This window comes from Poecilia mexicana, unplaced genomic scaffold (genome assembly GCF_051168715.1).
Source record: "Poecilia mexicana isolate PSO_F unplaced genomic scaffold, ASM5116871v1 scaffold_15, whole genome shotgun sequence".
Taxonomy (NCBI): Eukaryota; Metazoa; Chordata; class Actinopteri; order Cyprinodontiformes; family Poeciliidae; genus Poecilia; species Poecilia mexicana.
In genome coordinates this window covers 13425583-13446566 of record NW_028263384.1, presented here as the reverse complement: position 1 = coordinate 13446566, position 20984 = coordinate 13425583, and the positions used below count along the sequence as shown (strand labels likewise).

The window sequence follows — 20984 nt, the reverse complement described above, 5'->3', positions numbered from 1 at the left end:
AGCTCCCTTGTTCCAAACCCAGTGAATAAAGTACTCACTTGGGGTCCATAAGGTTTGTTTTCATTGGTTGATTGTCAGTCTTTTTCCATGCATTATATAAATTTAGATTCATTACCCATTTACACGGGCTTCGTCGTGGGTTCATTTCAGTTAAAAAGGGTTTTTCCTTATGCTTTTTGGGCCATATTCCATTCTTAAACTTTTTTTATGTAGTCTTACAGAGTGAGCTGCCAGTACAGTTTACTGACATACTTTCTCTTTTACAACGTTTAGCCACAACTGCTGCGACCACAGCTTTTTTAACAAAGTACCCTACAGAGCTTGTAAATGTTTAAGCCAAAGAATTCAGCATGGAAATAATGCTATCAGGGTTTTTTTATGTTTTTAATTGTGATTTAGATTTATGTAGAAAGTCAATTAGCCCCCCTCGACCCCCTGCATGTCATCCTCTTTGCTGTTTGGATAATTAAATTTATTGACTTAACATTTCCTAGTTTCAGGAGGCCAACAGAAATGGTCATGTCATGTTTAATGCCTTAAGGGTTGACATATTGTACAGTACAAACAAAGTAAGACAGATGTTATAACTGTGCCAGCAGCTGCAGCTTTGAAGTAATACATTGATCTGTGGCACAAACCTCAAACTTCAAATGATTAATAGTGGTGGCATGGGACATTTCACATTAGTCTTGATTAAATAGTTCTGTAGCATTTTTTATTTTTGGGGGGGCGACCAAGGTCTTTATGTTTTAGGAGGGAAAGGAAGACAGAGAAAGTGGAAAAGATGTACAGCTCCTCCTCCTTAGTGGATTAAAGTTAATGTAATAATTTCTCTTAGGCTTAGTATAGCTGACGTGGTTCTTGACTGATATGCTCTTTGTTTGGTTAAGTTTGAATAAATGCATATGTGGATTTAATTTTTAAAGAAATTGCTAACCTAACTTTGCACACCACAGTCTTAGCTTTCAGTAATGTATACTACTGCATGAGTTTCGCTTTTGAGTGTTTCCACTGAGTTTGAGCACTTTTCTGAAGACATATTTTCTGTGGTATGAAGCATCCTAGTATAAAACAATGAGAGCCCCAAACTTTTTTTAATTTATGAATTTTTTTTTAAGATTATTTTTGTTAACATTTTGGTACATTTCAAAGTAAATATTGTTTATACAAATGGGTAAGAAGTACCCATTTGTATAAACAATATTTACTTTATCTAACTTGAACTCTGCTGGAGAAAAAAAAAACTATATTATCAGTGACAAAAAAAGAATGAAGGACCTGTGAGTTAGAGATGTCTTTTATATTTCCACTCTCTCTCTCTCTCTCTCTCTCTCTCTGTGATACTTGACTATTTAAAATACTCTTATTTTAATTAGTACAAGGAAAGTAAAGGAAGTTATCGTTCTCTGAATCACAGCCATTTCTGAGCTCACTGAAAAAATTAGTTATAAAAATTGTCATCGTCATTGCTGTTCACTTTAGACTTGTTCAGATTGCAACCAGTAAAATGCAGGAGTATTTCTTCCTAAATACAAAGAACTGTGGTGTTCCTACTTTACCTAGCTTGCTACAAATGACCATGTGTTTCCCAGTGAGAACATTTCCTTTCATTCTTCTGTGGCAGGAAAGAAAAGAGGAAAGAGGTCTATTGAAAACCCATGGCCACTTTTAACTAACATCATTATGTTTTTGACCAAAAAAAAAAAAATCCCCATAGCAACATCTGCAGTGTGCTTTATTTATTTATTTTTTTTAAGGAGAAGAAGACGCTCCCCATCTCAATAACAGAGCCGACAACATCAACAGGTCACTGCATGTGCGTTGCGCAGAGGGAGAGTATTATTAATCAGTTTGTTTGGGAGGGATCTGAGTCGATGGCTACACTGAGGAGGATCCCAAGATTTCTGAGGAATTTAATTGGATCTTTTAGGAGGCTGGGATGAAATGAATTGCATGTAACCCAATTTCAGCCACTCTATTTACTGCATGATGAAAAGATTTCCTTGGTTGCTTATTCTAACGGCTTTGATGCCTTGTCAAGCTTGACAAGAGGCGCTTCTTCGCTCAATACTAGTGTTTGATGTGGATTCTAGCAGATATGTTACAGGCTAGATTTATCAGTTATAAACTCATGTAAATGCTACTTTGTTTAGCTGGATCAAAGTTAACAAGCAACATTTTGACATGTCCTTATATTACCCCCTCCTGCATCAGTTCTTCCTTCATTACCAGTACATCTGTATGGTATTGAGCTTATTTGTTATGCCTCTACGCATTTCTTACTCCTTCTGTCCCTTTTCTCTTGCTGTCGTTCCTTCCCTGTAACGTATATTTCTTTCCGCCCCCGCTTTCCACGCAGGCACATGTGTTTTTCCTCTGCAGCTCTTTTGTCACTGCAGCTCTGTCAAAGCCAGATGAGGGAGTGGGAGAAACATTGGACCTCTGTTTGATGCCAACCCATGTGTACTTGGACTTCTGTGCCAACTCTCTGTATGGATTTTCTCCAGATACCAATACCTTTTCTTATGGCTGTCACAATCGGTTCATGCATTGTTAGACTAAATATCTGGTGTCCAGTCGGATCACGCTGGACTGTGCCTTATTACATACGCCAAATATTTTTTTTTTATTTTTTTTTTAATTTGGCAAGGCCTTAGTGTACATCTGTATGTCAAGTTACAGTTACATTTTGGAAAACTGAATGCATGACAGCTACCTAGATGATGTAAGAACGGAATTTCAGCCACCAACAGGTGATGTGACTCATTTCATTAAACACTGTGACGAGATCAGTTTCAACATTGTGGTAAGCGCTAAAATTGGACTGAAAAACATCAAAGTAATTGGTCTCTTTTTCTTTTTTTTTTTTTTTAATATGCTTCTCAGCATATTTGCTAATGAATGGGAGGTTGGAGGTTGACCTGTAGCCCTGACTTGTCCCGATTCTTCTTCTTCTTCTTCAGCAACGGTTTGATAACTGCTGTTCTTTGAGGTTGAGGAAAAACACCTGGTGACGTACGAGTTCACCGTCTGAATCCGATGAGACGCTATGACAAGCAAAACTTCCTTGAAGAAGAATGTGGGTGAGCAGCCGAGACAACAGGAGGAGGAGTTTAAATGGTGCGCCACCTCTTCCAAGCTTTCAGATTATGTCGTTTTCTCCTGATTGCTATTGATTGGGCACAGCATTGGTAATGGGCTTGGTATTGACGTACAGGTTGACCCTCTAATTGTGAGCGTGTTTCAGTGAAGAAGTTGAATTAATTTATTGAAGAGGGCATCTGTCGGTGCTACCTGGCAGTAGTGGTACCCAGTAGTGCTTTGCATGTTATATTCACTGATTGGAAAAACATGCATTTTCTTTTTCAGTCAGTTTTCATCTGACTGATCACCAATCAGGCTCTGTCTCACACAAAATCAGTTTCTCCGTGCATCTGCAGTATTTTCTGATGTGTCAAGAAGCTGTGCTGAAAACATACAGACACAGAATCTCACTTCTTTGAGATTCTGTGCATTATTGTTAGCAAAAGTTTCATTTTACTCCCAATAACAATAGTACTATTAGCTAAAAAAAACAACAATTACTTATTTTACATGGGCTCGCTGTGTCCAGTGCTGTTTTCCCCACTGTTTTACTGAGTGTTGAAGCTCTTAACACTGCAGAAATATTCACTTTTTTCCCCCCATTTTCTTTTTGTCTCAAGCAAGACAAGAATATTTGAGATTTCAATCCATGAGCACACATTTTATCTCTTCAAATATTCATTTTATGGTGAATTTCTCCTCTTTTTCCAGGATGTCATTGTAGTTGTAGTTCTTATTAAGCTGAGAGTACGCAGTAATCACTGTCCGCTTTCTGGCACCTTTAATTAGTTGGCTGAAGGGTTTTGAGGAAAATGCAGAGTCCTTGGGGAATATTGCCCAACCTTGAAGGACGTCAAGGGAGAGAGAAAATAGTCTCAGGTGTTGTTAGAAGAGAGATTAGAGTCTGAGGTTTCCTGATCAGAGGGATCAGTGCCAAATTACTTCAAGGTATCTCTTAGGATAGATCTCACCCATCTTGGTTCCATTTGCTCTCTCTTTTTTCTGTTTATATCCGTAATTCCCTAAATGTGACATTGATTTTTTTTTTTTTTTTTTTTTGCTGGGGAGAGGGATTGTTAGTTTTTCACCAAGTTGTTGGCTAAGAATGTTCTATAAAAATCAGACAAGGATCTTGATTGAAATCCCTGGTAAAGATGCGGAAAATATCTTGAAATACGTTAATCTTTTATTGTAGCTGTGTGTTTGCAAGGGGAAAGATGCAGGAACGAACCGACCTTTGATCATTTATCAGCAGAAAATAAAACGTACGGCAGGGAATAGCTGTTTTTGACGAAAACAATGGTTCCACCCTGTTAGCACCTTTGTTATTACTACTACCCTTTTGCCAGTAGGCAAACACAGTCATTGTTTTCCAAAGAAACTCTGGGAGGGATTTGAGAAACGTGGTGCTATTTTCTTCACCATTTCTCCATAGATCATAATGTCTGCTCCAGGTTATTCAGACTCTCCCAACCACCTCACCCAGATCCCAGACAAGCACCCAGTTTGTCATGCCCTGTCTCAAAGACCAAAATAAATAAATAACGGTAACGGGAATAACTTAGAATTTGGTTTATTAAGGAAAACTCTAACAAAAACCTAATTGCTTGCAGGAAAGAAGAGAGGAAGGGAGAGAAACTCTCCCAGGAAGTGGTTGATGTTATAGTCTTCTATGGAGAAACTGGCCAGCTGCCTCCAGTTCCAATCGGCACTGATTTAGCTGGAGCTTTGAAACACACGCACGCATGCACGCACACACATTTACACACAAGCCCAGAGGAAAGGGCTTGGGCTGGAAGAGAGGGCATGAGTTGGTTTTCCACAAATCCAACTGTTTTACACCAAACCCACTGGGAGTATTTGTTGCAGAACATCAAAGCTTAGTCTCATCTGACCAAAGCAAACTTATTTCAATTGTCCCTGTAAAATTAAGCAAACACCCCAAATGTGTGCCATTGTGCGTTTGCAACCTTTATTTAAGACCTGGACAAATAATTACCAATATTTTGTTTTCAAGTAGATTTTTGAATCAAAATGTATAAGTGTCTTAAAGAGCTTGTTACACATCTTAACAAGTTTCCCAGGGTCTTTGTGAGATTAATTTGCTGACAGCATTATAGATCCTCCTCCAGTTTTTTTTTTTTTTTTCCCAGCTGTGAACGGGACTTTTTAGTTTGAGATTATTTGACTTCAATAAATTATTAATTTATTTGAAGGCTTTTTACACATCTTTACTGAGCCTATCAATAAATTTGAATGGTGCTTTATGTGGGCTTAAGTAGCTTTAACCATCATGCATGTTTGCATATGTATATATATATATATATGTATATATATATATATATATATATATATATATATATATATATATATATATATATATATATATATATATATATATATATATATATTTTTTTTTTTTTTTTTGCATTACATTTAACATGAATATTAAGGAAATTTATTTTCAAGAAAATGAATCAACACACTGATGCCATCAACTATATTTCTGCTGTTTTTAGTCTACAGCAGTACAAATAATTGCCACAATTATCAATTAGCACTTATCCACTATGGTCAGATTGCACTTCTAGTTTCTTTTTTTTTGTTGTTGTCGTTTTATGTTTTTTCTCTGTACACATTTGTTCATTTCTCATTCATTCCAGGTCGAAACATCTTCCACCGGCTTTTAACCTGATATATACTTTACAGACATTCTCCCCCCGCCCCCCCCGTCAGGAGTGCAGGTTTGTATGACTCTTAGGAGCTTTTGGCTGGTAGTTACCAAAGTAATTAATTTACCACCTTGATCACAAATTCCCTTTAAAAGGCTAAAGCTTCTTAGCATCAAGCTATTTGATGTGCTCAGCATGGGGTCAGTGAAATGAACTACTGTGTTATTATAGGTGAGTAAAAAGTATCTTAAATGTGTGGGGAGTTTTTAAATGATTCGTAATAACTGTAGATCTTAGTTGCCGTCATTTATTGTCATCTGCAGGGAAGCATGTTCTGCAGGGTGTGATTGTGGCTGTGCATAATCCTTTTTATGAATAATAAAATACATATGTGATCTGTGCATTACTACCCGCCCTTCTCCAAATGCATTTATCTATGAAAAGATGCAGCTGTTAATATACAGTCTCCTGCCAAGGAATGGGCCTGAAGAAGTGTTAGATAATCATTTTTCACGCTCAGCCTCACACAGTCTTCAGCAGTAAAACCGCGTTGTAAATGTTTTAATGAGAAATTCCAAAGGAGAGCTGCCCTTGTGCATGATTCATAACCCGCCATTGGTATCGGAGCACAAAGAGTAAGCCGGTCGTCGAGAAACGAAAAACTTTTCCACCTGTGTGCCCGGAAAGTTTCTTTGAAAGTCTCGCTGGTGTTTATCTGGGTTAAGTTTCAATGTGATCTGTCAATGGAGACAGATTAGAGAGAGCATTGAGATTTCTGCAGCTGCATTATTTTAGACTGACATTATCAGTAACGCTGCAGATCGACTCACGGGGAGGTTTCTCCCTGACTTCAACTGGTATATTTAGCAAGAAAAAGAAAAAGAAACATCTGCACTTTCTCAGAAATTTGCAGGTTTTATGTTATTCCTGTATTTCCGCTCAAGCAACTTGTTCCTGGTTTTGCTTTAGTGGGTCGCGTAATTGTGGAACGTTAAGGGAAGGGAAAAATGTGGTTGAAAAAGTAGCACAAATGTCGTTGACCACATTCTTGGGAGGACTGAAAGAACCTAGCCTTCCTTTCGAGCCACAGGTCGATCACTTAGATGATGACACGCAGCAGTAACCCATACAAAGCAGCCTCTTGGGTACAAATGCCATATACCTCATTTCCACTGAGCAGTGTGGCATGGGCGGGTGCAGTTTGGTACTTTGCTTTGTTTGTTTCTACGGTAAAAGTGGCCCATGCAACCGACCCGTACCGCAGCATCCCTAGGCCCCCTTTAGATATATGTCCTTATGACAATGGCATGATATTGTCAGGGTGGAGCTACTGGCATCAAGCAACACAGTTCATTGGTTGAGTGACAGAAAAACATCAGTCCTTGAGACTAGCATGAGTCATACTAGTGCGCTAGGTGTTTGGGTTTAATCTCGCCTGCCCATTGATGGAAACACAGAAAAAAAAAAAAAAATCTAGGTCTTTATTTTTAGAAAATTAAAATTGTCTGAGAAACTTTATTTGTGCTTTAAGTTATCTTTGAGGCATACTCTTCAAATTATTAGAAATAAATACTTGAAATAGAATTCTACGTAATGAATAATTGAATATGAGTTCCTCTTTTTACATGAATTATTTAAATAAATGATCTTGTGGTTGATGAATGAATATGAAATATAGCCTATCAACACAACAGCAATTGATATTGCAGTGGTTATTCTGCACAATTTAATATATTGTGCAGCATATTAAGCTGATACAATATTTAACTTAAAAAGACTGTTACTTTGGCAGTATATTTGAAAGACTCACAGCAACTCAAATTACCGGTATGGGAGAGAAAATAAAAAAACAGTTTTACTGAATTTCATTGTCAATTTTTGGAATCAGCCTAAAATAAAGGCAGGATACTCCTAATCTGACTCTATTGATTTAAAAGTAGTTTGATGCAAAGGACACCTAGAGATGAATGAAAACGTAGAGGTCTACGGGAATTTGGGATTATAAATATAGTCCAGATAGTGACTTCCTCCAGACTCTCGCATGTTAAACTCAAAATTAAAGTTCTTATTTAGTCAAAAGCACTTTATATTCCCACCTGTGGCCTATCCACTAATTAATATCTCCAACTCTGTGTTCTACTGCCATGACTTAAGTTACACTACATCAACAGTGGTGACAGATTGCTCACCCTTATCCCAATGTTAAACGGATACATCAGTGCCAAGCGAAGGCTTCCGTCTCCACCATGTTTGCAGGGTAATGGGCTGGAGAATGACAGATTGTGTGCTATTATCTTATTGGGGAATCAGCTCAGTACCCGTGAAAGTGTAAAGAGAGTGCTTAATGATGTGAAGCAATTTATTAAAGAAGAATGGAAGTGGGCTTCGTGTGGTCAGCTGGAAAACTATTTGTGTGTTGAATCAGAGCGAATGTCCATTTCTATGACGATACAAAACTTTTCTTTCTGGACAGGTTGTAGAAAATGTCTGTGTGTACTGTTTATAAAAAAAAAAGTCCAAATATATTACTACTTGTAAAAAAATAAATAAATAAAATAAAAACCCAACAACAGTAACGGATTGGGACAAAAATAAACGTGGCAGGAAGAAAAATGAAAGACATTTTTAATGTCTTTTCTGCTTGGCTTCTAATTGCATATTTCCCCTGCAGACAAACACTATGGGTGAACAATGAACCTGCCCAAGGGAGCCTCCATAGATTAATTGGACCGATAGAAACCCTCTGACATTAACATTTATGCTGTTGTTTACTCTTTTTCAATGAATAATAATAGACCACCTCCCTCGAAGATTCCAAGTCCCTCATTAGTTCCGCTTTGTAGCTTATTATGGATGGTAATAAATAAAGATTTTACTTTTGTGCTGCCACAGAAGAACTATTTCAAAAAAATTCAGTTGCAAAAGTTTTTTTGGTGCAATTTTCAGGCACTATTTGAGTCATTTTGCACATGTAATATTGAGTTATGAGCCTTATGGTTGGTAAGTTGACACTCTTCTAATTTTTTTTAGAGAAATTGTACAAAATGTAGAAAATGTGGTGTTTTGAAACATTTCCTTGTAAAATGTGGGGGTCATTGTTTGCTATTTTTGAAAAGCTTGAATAAAACTCCCGATTAATTAATGCAACAGATGGTTCCAACTTGCAGCAAATAAAAGTCAGTCTCCCAGCTACCTTATCTTAATTAGGCTTAAATATTACATCTTTCCTGAAATATTGTTGTATGTCTTTGCAGTCGATTAGTTTGCAGCTGATAATTTGCCACTACTTAAATTTAAATTAAAAAAAAGAAAAGAAATGGAGCAGGGAACTTGCTTGTCGCTAATATACAGTAAAATGAAGATGTGCGGCTAGGCAGTATAACATCGCTGTGTTTCTTCAGCTTTGACAAGTTGTGTCATATTCAACAATTCATTGAACATTATTGTATTTGAAGGAGGAGACCAGGGAACAATACACATATTCTTCTGTCGTATTTTAAGGTAAAGAGTTCCATCTTTGACATATCCCTACGTATACCTTTGGAACTTCTTCATATTTTTCTCAAGTTGTACCCACAAACATGTGACAGACCAGCACAAGGAAGACAATAATTGTGAAGTAAAAGTGAAATTTTTAAATGTTATGTGCACAGAGTTATGTTACAAAACCATATCCCATGTTTTGAGCATCTCACTAAAATGGAAACAGCATGGCCCAACTGAAGGCCTACCATAACATGGCAGTCAAAATAAGCTGATTGGTCAAAGAGAGAAACAGTCAGGAAGTGCATACTAACACTTGATGAGTTCAGGTGGGGAAATGTGTTGTCAAAACAACTAAGTTGTAAACTCCACGAATCTGGCCTTTCTGAAAGAGTGGGAAAGTTCAAAGAAAGCAAGTCCACATCTGTGACCCAGAATGATCAAAATTACAAAAAATAATGGCTTGAAATATGCCATGCCATATTAATTTATATATGTATGGGTTTCACTTTCTGAAATTACGGTAGTGACAAAAAATATTAAACTCTTTTATGGTGTTATAATATTTTAAGATGTACCTTCACAATTAGTGGACTGAATATGTCAAACGCCCCACACTTTTACTGCCTTGTAAAAAATGTATGCATGAATGGCCTTCCACTTCACAGCTATGCACAGCAATTTATTTCTTTTTGGTCTGTTACATTAAATCCCAAATAAAATACATTTGCACCTGTGGCATTGCAGAATAATAAATAACATCCTAGATATTCTAGATGTACTAAAACAAATAGACAAACCTGCAAATGCTTGGTTTTCTTTCTCTATAGAAGTAGAGCACACTTTCCATCCTTCTACAAAAGGATTGTTTAGGTTGACTTTCACGCATGAGCGAAGATGGTGTTTGCATCGGTGACAACAACGATCAAACACGCATCGAGTGAGTATTACACTAATAGCTTACAATATTAAGATTTCATGGTTCACCGCCTGTTCACGTTGCTGATGTTGCCTCCAAGATTATTGAGTTACTCCCACCATCACGTTGCGCCGCAACAAAATACTGAGCCTAGTTGTTTGACTGATAAAAATTCATGCAGCCCATCAACGGCTGCATGTTTTATATTACCAGGAGCATAGCATTTAGCTGCGTAAGCGCTGAGCTGTAAATACGACAGCCTTGGTGGTGCACTGCGTGTACAGGACACAATCGCCAGGGGCTAGCTTTACATTAGATGAGCAGGTTGAGTCAGCATTAATACTCTAGACACATGCAGCAAGAAGGTAAACCAGAATTTGTGTGTCGATTTCCTGGCGCTGTATTTAAATGAGGCCATTTCTCTCTTACTGCTCTGACAAATCATTCACTTTTGAAAAGAGCTGGGAAATATGACATCACTTCTTTTTTCTTTTTTTTTTTTTTTTTTTTACAGTTTTAAGGAAAAGTATATTCAGAGTGGGAATCACTTGAAGATGGTAAATATTCCAGCCAGCAGCTTAGAAACGTCTCACTTTTTAACAAGTCTACTGCGCCTCTGTGCAGTGGTGGTTGTTGCTGTTGTGTGTTTAGGACAGAGGAAATCAGTAAAAGTGATGTCACTAGCGCACAAACTGCAGCGCTTCGCCCTCAGTCTGGAGTCTGCTTTTATTTGAAGCATTAAAAGTTCAGTGTTTTAGTGGCATTTTTATTTGTTTTCTGCAACTCCTACCTTTTATCAACATTTCTGCTGTCAAGCTTTAAGACTTTCAAGCAGTTTATAGCAGCAAAAGGCTGTGCTTGTTAAAAAAAATAAAAGTACTGCCGATATAGACACACCTGGAAACATGAATAAAATGACTCTTACCACAATAAGACGGGGGAAAAAAACCATTGGATGGTTTCTTTTTATGGGCAGACTGTATACCAGTGGGGGAGGACACAATGAAATTAAATGCAGATGTCTAACTGACCATCAAGACTTCATTACTGGATGAAAAGCTATTGCAACCAATGTCAGCAGCTATTCTGAGCTGCAGTTTACCACTATTTACATTTACAGATAAGAATAGTAAAAATGTTTTGGTTTGCAGATATGGCACGATAAATCTCTTTGGCTGGAAGGAGCTACCACACTTTTTCCTAGCCTACATTAAAGACAAATTTGTCTATTTGGCAATATTTCCATTCAGTCCTGATGTTGGAACAAAAGCAGCATTGTTTCCACAATGTATTACATCTACATATGCCCCTGGATGACAATAATAACCTGAATATATGCTCGAAATGTTATAATTATAAATGTGTGTATGATTTTATTGTTCTACTGTGACTGCTTTACTAAAATTGTGTTTTCATTGTCATTTATTATTATGGTATTCATACTGAAGGTAATCCTGACAATTAAATGTATTAGAAAATGTTTTCCATTGAAGATCTTTGATGAGACGTTCTGTAAATTATTTTAGTATTCAGTGGAGCTTTTGGGACTGATTAAAATGTTTGCATTAATTCTGACTTTAAAGTGAGCAGTTAGGAGCTGCAATCCAGCAAGAAGAGCCACGGTAGATCAGTTTCCTCCCACCATCTCCTTTAATAGGGATGCTGTCATTTTGTGTTAGTCACACGGTGTCTACTGCTTTTAGTACCTCAAAAATTGTAACGGAAAACAGGAGTTATTCCTGAAATAGATATTGAGTTACAGACAAAATATTTATTTCAGTTCATTATTTGATATTTGGAGAGACATTTTATTATATGCATATATATATATATATATATATATATATATATATATATATATATATATATATATATATATATATATATATATATATATATATATATATATATATTTGTTGTTGTTGTTGTTGTTGACTTAACTCATGAGTTTAACAAATCAAGTCTTTAGTGGAACAGGCACTCACTTCTTCCTGGTCCGTGTCCTCATCAGGGCAGGGCAGGAAAATGGAGACATGTTCTACATGGGCTGCTTAAAAGCTTAGATTAGGAGGGATAATGCTTGGAAGAGTTATGCTACATTTGATTTATTATTTTGACTGATCTTTGACTTGTTCATGGTTTATGTAAATATTTAATTTGACCATATTGGACTGAAAAACTTATCACGATATAACTCTTTTGCATCAGTCAGTATCAATTGTCAGTATTGATAATTATTGATTATTGCTCCATGCCGTTGTTTATTTTTGTTTTTAAGCAGATATGAGGCACAGTGACCAAACCTGAAACTGTGGTGGTGCAAGTTACTCAGCAGTTGTTGCTAGGTAACCAAAGAGTAAGAGAGTGAGTTGGCTGACTTTGCTTTGATCACCGCTTTGCGGTTCTAGATCGGAGTTCAGTAAATATTCCATATTGAATATTCTATTAGATGTATTATCTATTGATACTGATCATGTATCCACTGCGAATTGCGATATATATTGCTGTTGATTTATTGTCCAGCCCTAGTACTATCTGTTCTCTTTGGTGTTTGGTTTGTGTAAATTATTGTCTCTCTCTTAATTTCTGGTATCCCCTGTTTCATCATTTCTTCCTGTAAACCACTCAGGGGTATAAAAAGCAGAAAGTTGCCCTTCAGCATGTAATGGTGTTGGTGTGCACATGGCCTGCAGTACAGAAATAAAGCCACTTCAACCTTGATTTCATTGTCATACCTCTCCATTCAATATTGAGCCTCCACCGGTCAAAACTGACAGCAACCTAGAGTTTCATTTTCTGCGGCAACAAGTCAAGCATTTAAGAAAGACACTGTATGCTCAGTGATGCAGCAAATGTCTCTGCAGTTTATTATCAAATACAGTTTTGTTCTTTGGGATGTTGTTATTTTTGGACAGATGTCACTCTGTGCCATGACTTATCACCCATCTCTGTTTCTTTAGAGAAGAGGACCTTCTTTCTCCCTGTGTGGATTTTTGTATCAACGTGATCACTAATTGATTTGTGTGTGATAGGAAAGCATCACGAATGAAGGTCACAAGCCTGAGCCTATACACACAGACAAACTAAAGTTTGTGAACAAGCTTGTTCCTTCCTGGGGACTAAAAAAGGCAAAAGGGAAGTTTTTATTTGCATATGAGCATCAGTAGAATGAGGTCAGGTTAGAGCTCTGCTGCTGATCATCTGAATTTAACATAATCAGGCTGAAACAGAGTCACTGGCACATTAATATCCACAGTGCCCTTCTATTTTATTATATTTCTGGAAGCAAATTCAATAGACATTTCTCTGGGTTTAATCTTTTTTTGATTTTCCTGGTATCCAAGTGTTATTTCAGGGCAAGCATCATAATCTGGACCTTTGTGAAGTTGCTGCTGAAGGATTTAAAACTGAATGACATACTTTCTCAGTGACTTTCAGCTTAGCAATAAGAGATCCCAACTCGTTATGGGGCTACAGTAACTTTGCTTTGGTTAGTATTTAAATAAGCTTCCCTCAGCAGCTTGCTTGTTTGATATTCATCTGCTGCCTGCTGGAGGGTTTCTAATGAGTTTTCTTCTGCTCTCATTAATGTGACTTTTCAGCCTTGCTGGTAGCAGCCAGGATGCTTGTTTGGTCAGTCAGCTGGTCAGCTAATTTGGTCAACGCTTTTTACAGAAATTAACATATATTTGACGGATTTGCATTGATCGCTGCAGTGGCAGTGTTTTTGATTCTAAGCAGGATGGCTCTCTGCCCAGGGTGGCATGACTTGCAGGTTCCTATTAGGGTGAAAACAGTTAGGTCAGTTACACCCCAGGCAAGTTTTCTTGCATTTTGCTGCAACTTAGCAACTTGCTTAGCAACTCCTGTTGTTCCAAGTACATAACACACACGCATCCACATCAGTGTACACACACAGACAAATAAGCCAAAACATTAAAGGTCCTCTTTTTCCACTGGTGGTGGATGTGGGTGTTGAGCATTTACAGTATGTAGTGCGGTTCTGTGTGAAGGTGGGGGTACAGAAGGAGGGATGATGCTGCATTTATTCCAAGAACTGCATCCAGATTTCCCAAACCTCAACGGTATCACAAAAGCAATGTTGGATTTTTTATTTTTTTCTATTTGTATGAGCAAATCTAATTGGAAGTCTTGCATCCTAGAATCTGATTTTCCTCTTTCTTACATATAATTAAAGAGACAGAAAAGGTTGAAAATTGACTCAAGTAGTAGAGCTCTACCACATGTCTATGCCTTTACATTTTTAGTTTTCTTTTTCTGTCTCAGTTCCTCTGCTCCTTTGGTCTTCATCCCGGTCTCTTTTCACTTTGCTGTGGTTTGGCCGGCTTTACCCACCCTGGTGCACCCACCACAGTTGAGGATAAGCTGAGAGGACACTGAGCTGTATGTAAATCAATTTGGAGTGCAGCTGTATGCGGAAATAGAATTAGACTTTTTCAGCCACACCTCTTCAGATACTCCTCTCCTCTTGATCTCACTCCCTTGTACTAGGGAAGACTTATTTTAAAATGACATATGCTAACATCAGTAGCAGCAGCCATACAGGAAGGCTCTGGGTTAGGCTTGTGGGGGGGAAAGAGGAGCTTAAATGAAATCGCTGAAGTTAACAGTCTTCAAAGGAAGCAGAGAGGAGTCACATTCCTCTCAAATGATTTCATGCTCAAAGAGATCCATGTAATGGTGAATTACTACATGGGGTGCAGCTCCACAGATATGTAAATATGCCTCTGCACCTTATATGTGGACTGAACATTGTACAGTCTGAATGCCAGGGAGGAAGAGAGAGAGAGAGAGAGACGATGATGAGAGGCTCACTGATGCGTTTGAGCAAGCAAGCTTCAACGATTATGCTGTTGTAGCGAATCAGTGTCTACAAGATTCGATGTGTTCTTCAAATTGGACTCATAAAAGCATGTGTTTTGTTCAGTTCTTGCTGCCATAATTTTGGATATGGCAGCAAGTCAGATCTGTCAGTTTGTTTTATGCAAAAGAGGTGGGAAGGAGGACTCGCTCTGCTCCGCTTTAATGAGGGTTTTTTTTTTTTTTTGCTATCCTGATGCTGAATACTGTGAACTCTAGCATTACTAGTATTAATAGCTAGGAAAGCGGTTTTGCAACAACCATTTAAATTACTTTGTGAATTTCACCGCACAGAGGGAGTGGATGATGCATCTGCCTCCAAATATATTTAAATATATAAACAGATGACATAAGTATCATCTGTTTACTACCCACTATCATTTTTTTTTTTTTTTGCAAAACAATTAGTAGTTTATGTGGTAAATAAATTTCCAGACAAGGTAAATGAGCTCTAAGAAGCTATTTGCGAGGTGTGGAACTAAAGAGATGGGAGATTATTTTTAAGGCAAATAACTGCATTTGCTGCCTCCCAAAGGAAGCTCCTAATGAGCTTGCCATTTATCACAATTAACCTGGGCAACTAATGGTGCATTGTTAATTAGACGTGAGACCATGCTTAATGAACAATGTGCACATTCAGAGGCAATGAGTCCTATTGATAAATAGAGACTATTCTATAAATGTTGGGGTATTTTTGCATGGAATGATTCAAATTCTTTATACATGAGAAATGACTCACCTGCAGATTTTATAATTTGTTTATGAACCAAAGTGTTTAGTTTCAGTGCCTTTGCAAAAGTGCTAATATCATGAGAGTATTATGAACATTTATCAAAGTCAGCTGCAAACCTCATTGTATTTTATCAGGGATTTTATATGATAGACCACATATTTATCTAATGAGGGGAATGTGATATATCGTGTTAAAAACTTAAGTGTGGCATGGATTTCCATCCAATCAATCAATCAATCAATCAATCAATCAATCAATCAATCAATCAATCAATCTTCTTTTCTTTTTTTTTTAATCTTCAGCTCTTTTACCTAGTGAAAAGTACTTCATCCATTACTTTAAGAGAATGTCGAAGGCTGTGCTGTTCCATCTTGTGGCGAGTCCAAAAGAGAAACAACTTATCTCGGTTTTCACTTTGTCACTCTCTGGAAAAATCCAGCATTTAATTTGAATGCATTGATTCAGTCGGCAAAATCATAGTTTGTACCTCCAACCGTGTGCGTTCTTCATACCCTAGTCAAATAATTATGCCTAATAATTATGACTGCACTTAGTAGGTGATTCAGTCATTTGATTCAGGTGTTTTGGGCCAGGTACACATCTAAACGTTGCAGGACACCGGCCTTCGGGCCCCGGACTTGAGGACCCTTGCACTAGATTAACCACAGACCAGGCAGCTTTTCTACAGGTATGTCTGAAAAAAAAAAAAAAAAAAAAACAGAAAAAAAACAACTACCATCACAGATATAATCAAAGAAAGTTTGTTGACGTGGCCTGCTTCCCACACTGCTTTGTGAACTCTTTGTAATACCAGATTTAAATGGTGAGTTTTAAACAAAAACAGTCATAAACTCCACTTTTAATTAAAAATGCGTCGTCATTTGGTCGTTCGGCAGGATAACGACTAAATCCGAAACACATGACCAGTTGAGCAATGAAGCAATTTTTTCCATAAACTAAGTCAACCTTCTTCTATGACTCACTGCAGTCTCCAGACTAAAATCCTATTAAAAACCTGTGGGTGGCTAAAGAGAGAGGAGGACGGAGAGATTATGCAAAATCGAATGGTCAAACATCCCTCTCTGTTTGCTCTAACCTTGTGAAATCTTATTGAAGAAGAATAAGTTCTGTCCTGTTGGCAGCCTGGTGTTGCACAAAGTTTCGACAACAGAATTACAGATATCCATCCATCATTTTTATTTAAAAATAAGAAAATTACATAGCATATTTTTGTTTTTTGTGTACTAAAAAGATTGGATTTTCAACTATGTTCAGTGTGAGCTTTGCTACAGAGTAAAAGAGTAATTTACTTGAAAAGCTTTCCACAAAATGTGCCATGGCTATAATATGACGATATTTTACTGCACAACTCTTTATGACTGAGGTTAAGTTACTTTATAGCTCATACAATAATAAAATATAGAGTGATGCTGACACAAATATCAAGAAGCAAAAGCTTTGCAAATCCATCAAGCCGTGAGGATTTTAATGTTATTCATAAATTCCATCACCTGTCTCTTGTAAAAAAAAAAAAAAAAGTTCAAAGTAAATTAAAATGATGCAAGTTTTCTGCTGAGAAGTTGGGTAATTTTCAGGCCTTTATTCATAATGTGTCTTCGGTCTAAATTAGAATTGATTGGCTGCATGTTTATCCTGACAAAGACGGATATGCAGGCAGGTAGTTTACCTTTACACCAATCAGAAATTGAGAGAGCGTTCCTTAAAGAGTCTTAAAGAAAACATCACTGTTTTAAAGTGTGGATGACTCTGGATTTGTTGCTCTTGCTTATTTCCTCTTTTTCCAACACATGCTGAACTGCAACGAAAACCGTGTCCCGTTTAAAAGGTTTGCACTGGTCCAGCAACTCCGGATTTAATAATGTCTACAAGAAGTGTTGGATAGGGGCAACATTAGAGCAAATGGAAACCATAAACATCTGATCCCCAGCGACATAAAACACAGTTCCACACCGCAGAGCTGGAGTACAAGCAGAGAGGCCAGAGGAAACTCTTTACAAACCCACCGTAGACACCCGTGGCCCCAATAAACTCTGTGTAGCCTTGCCAAGGGGTTGATTACAGGGAGATTCCATCATGTAAATCCTGCCATGCCTCTACGACTGGTAGTCTGTCACGACGGACCGTGCTGCCCTAAGCTGGCTTTCCCAACATGAGCATTTGCTTGGAATTAACCAAAGTGACACAAATCCCGTCTTTACTACTAATAGAGGTTTCTGATTTTCCCTTTTTTTTTTTTTAGGTTAAATATCTATGAGTAATTGTTGTCAAAGCTCTATTTATCTCCTCTTTTCAACTGGATTATTTTTAGGCGTTGGTCTTTTTTAAACCTATGCCAAAGCTCCGATGTGTCGGTGCATTTTTAATGAGACATATACAGTGCTCATCAAAGTGATTACTGGCTGTTGGGTTTATCAGATTTGGTTTAGGGGGTTGGTAATGAGACGATAAAGCCCATTAAGGTCACGCTAAGTATTTAATAAAGTTAAATGTGTTAATGCTTGGACCGCAAATGACTGATCCTATTCTGAATTGAGCTTTAAATATACAGCAAAGATATTAACCGGTCCAGAAGACTAAAAAAAGCGATTTGGAATAATCTAGTTTCATCTGATGCTGTTTTTTTTTTTTTTTTTTTTTTGGGACACTGAAGCTGTTTTGGATGAAGCAGCTTTGAGGGATATCTGTGATTCCCTCTGCATACCAGCTCCTAAATCCTCTCCAACTCCTCTTGTGTCTGTGGGTTCTGCTTAGCTCTCAACAAACTACAACTGACTGCCTAATTTCCCTTGGAAACCCCTTCGGTCTAGTTTTGGTTGTCCATCTTTTGTTGTTTAATCTTTTTCACCTCTCCTATGTGTTTTGTCAGTAACGCACACATCCGGAAATCATCATGCCTGATGTCACTGTGATTATGCAGCTGCAAACTGTGGGTGTTCCTCCAGCCCTGTTGCCAACCCTCGGGGTGGGGCTCTCTGTGTCCATCTGTTCATGCCCCGAGGAGGGAGAAAATACATGAACATGGCTTTACAGTTTGTCCACAGACATGCACATGCACAAGATTACTGCTAAAGCGAAGATTTGACTCTTGCTGAAGGCTCAAGAACACATAGGGAATATGCTAAAAATTAAGCACACATAAAGGTCATATCTCATTATGTTCACAACTTTGCATTTGGTGTCCGGGTTTTTAGGTCACCGTGGTTAAATTAATTTACATGACTAAAATTCAAAAGTGGCAAAAAGAAAAAAAGCACAAGGCTGCTAAGGTTAAGCTGAAGAGTTGCAGCATTAAGTTATGTCTTTAATTTGACTTTCTTTTATGTTATATAGATTTACACATTCATTTATCCAGTTAGAAGGAGGAAGTCAGAAAAAAAATATTGTCTGAGAGCAGTAGCTTGGAGACGTAACAAACCGCAACCCTGCAGAGGCGTTGAAAAGCTCTTTGTTGTGAACTTTGTAGTTCACTGTAGTGCTAAAACACAATTTGTGATAGAAAAAAGCTAATTCTGTAGAGTGTTATTAACCTGATGGTCACATATATATCAGCCCTATTTGTTACAACATCTGTCTCACCAAAATAATTGGATTAAAAAGCTGTCTGATGTTGAAAGTGTCACTTTTCTACACATCGTCATTCCTTGTTTAGCTCGGTTTAGCAATATCAAACTCTTTAAGTTTGTTTCACAACAGCATGCCATACAGCCCTAAGACACAAGTTAAGGTTGGAGTAAACACTGAAAAAGAATTTGCAACAATTTCTGACCATAGGTGCCCCATAAGCAGTCAAAAACGCTCCTTCATTTGGTAATTATTATGGCTAAACATGCAGGAGAATCATTTGAAGATAACCGATTTAACAAGATGTCAGACAACAGCGAATGTACAGCTGTACGAGAAAACATTTTCTCACCTGGTAAACTTTATTGTGACAAATAACTGCTGCAGTCGCCTCGGGGGTCTGGTTGTTTACTCAGTGCTTGGACCACGTGTCTTTGCTGAAGCATAAACTGCGTCGTGTCCTTTTCCTTCAGGTTTGGGTTGGTTCTTCCATTGTCTGTGCCTGCTTATCCTTGCAGGGACACAGGTGGGCTGGTGCTCATCTCCAGTGCTCACTGGGCGAGACGGGCTTTGCAACCTTGGCAGGTCGCTAGTCCTTTAAATCCAAGTCTTAAGTCATTTTATAGTCACAGTGTTGCAAGTTGTTAATCTCAATGTGACTGTGTTTTGGATCTGAGCTCCTCTGAGCTCTGGTGTGCTTCCTGCATAGATTAGCTTCCCATAGGTAAAGGGCTCATTACATTCCTTTTCTGTGTCACTGAAAATACAAATCCATTCGGCATGTTCACATTAAGTTTTTTTTTTTTTTTTGCTGCAAAAGTAATTTTGTGAAAGATATGTAGGTGCACCTTAAAAAACAAACAAAACTTTTTTTTAAATACTATAGCCCTTTGAAAACCAATGGAAAGAGTAATTGGGATTTACTTGTGTTTCACATTTTTCTAAATGCTGTTTTACCAGTAAAATGATTTTGGGAACAGAAATTAAACAAAAACAAAAAAAAAAAAGAAAATGATGTGACTCCTGGTAATTTCATCTTTAAATTCTTAGCATCTTATTTTTGTTCTCTTTCTCTTCCCTTCTCTTCTCAGGGGTCTTTTTGCGAGCCACTACACCGAGACACATTACAGGGAGGATGGAAGTGCAGTCACTGGTACTCACAACTTCACGGTACGCTGAAACTCCAGGGCTTGTGGTCACATCAAGTTGACATGGTGCAATGCTCAGTAGAGACATTGTCGAAAAATGTTCAAAAAGACAGATGTTTTTTTTTGTTTGTTTTCTTTTTTTTGTCTTGGTGGTGAGGGGCGGTTGAAGGGAATCATTTTAGATAAAAGCAAACTAAAAGTCCTGCATTCTTAAGTCAAGTGGACTTAACATCCCGACTGTTGCAAACCGGACACGGTGTAGATATTGTGTGGCCTATTTGATGATAAGCTGCGTTTCGTGCTCGTTGTTTTTCAGCCAGCATCGCCATCAGGATTTGTCATGAAATCCTCTTTTAGCTCGAAGCGCTTGTTTTGCTCTGCTTGACTGAGTTTTTTTTTTTTTTTTGGGGTGGAGGGGGAGGTTGAATATACCATACCATACAATACCAACTTTATTTATAAAGCACTTTAAAACAACTACA

The 20984-nt window shown here is 37.7% G+C and overlaps 1 protein-coding gene across 2 annotated transcripts in view; it reads left to right on the top strand.

The window, feature by feature from the left end:
• The window catches only part of adam12b (ADAM metallopeptidase domain 12b), an 84715-nt gene that overhangs the window by 20241 nt on the left and 43490 nt on the right, over positions 1-20984 (top strand). For both annotated transcript variants that reach the window (XM_088012818.1, XM_088012819.1), the window contains exon 4: positions 20446-20524. In XM_088012818.1, the coding sequence (XP_087868944.1) occupies positions 20446-20524 (79 nt within the window). The remainder of the gene's footprint in view (positions 1-20445; positions 20525-20984) is intronic.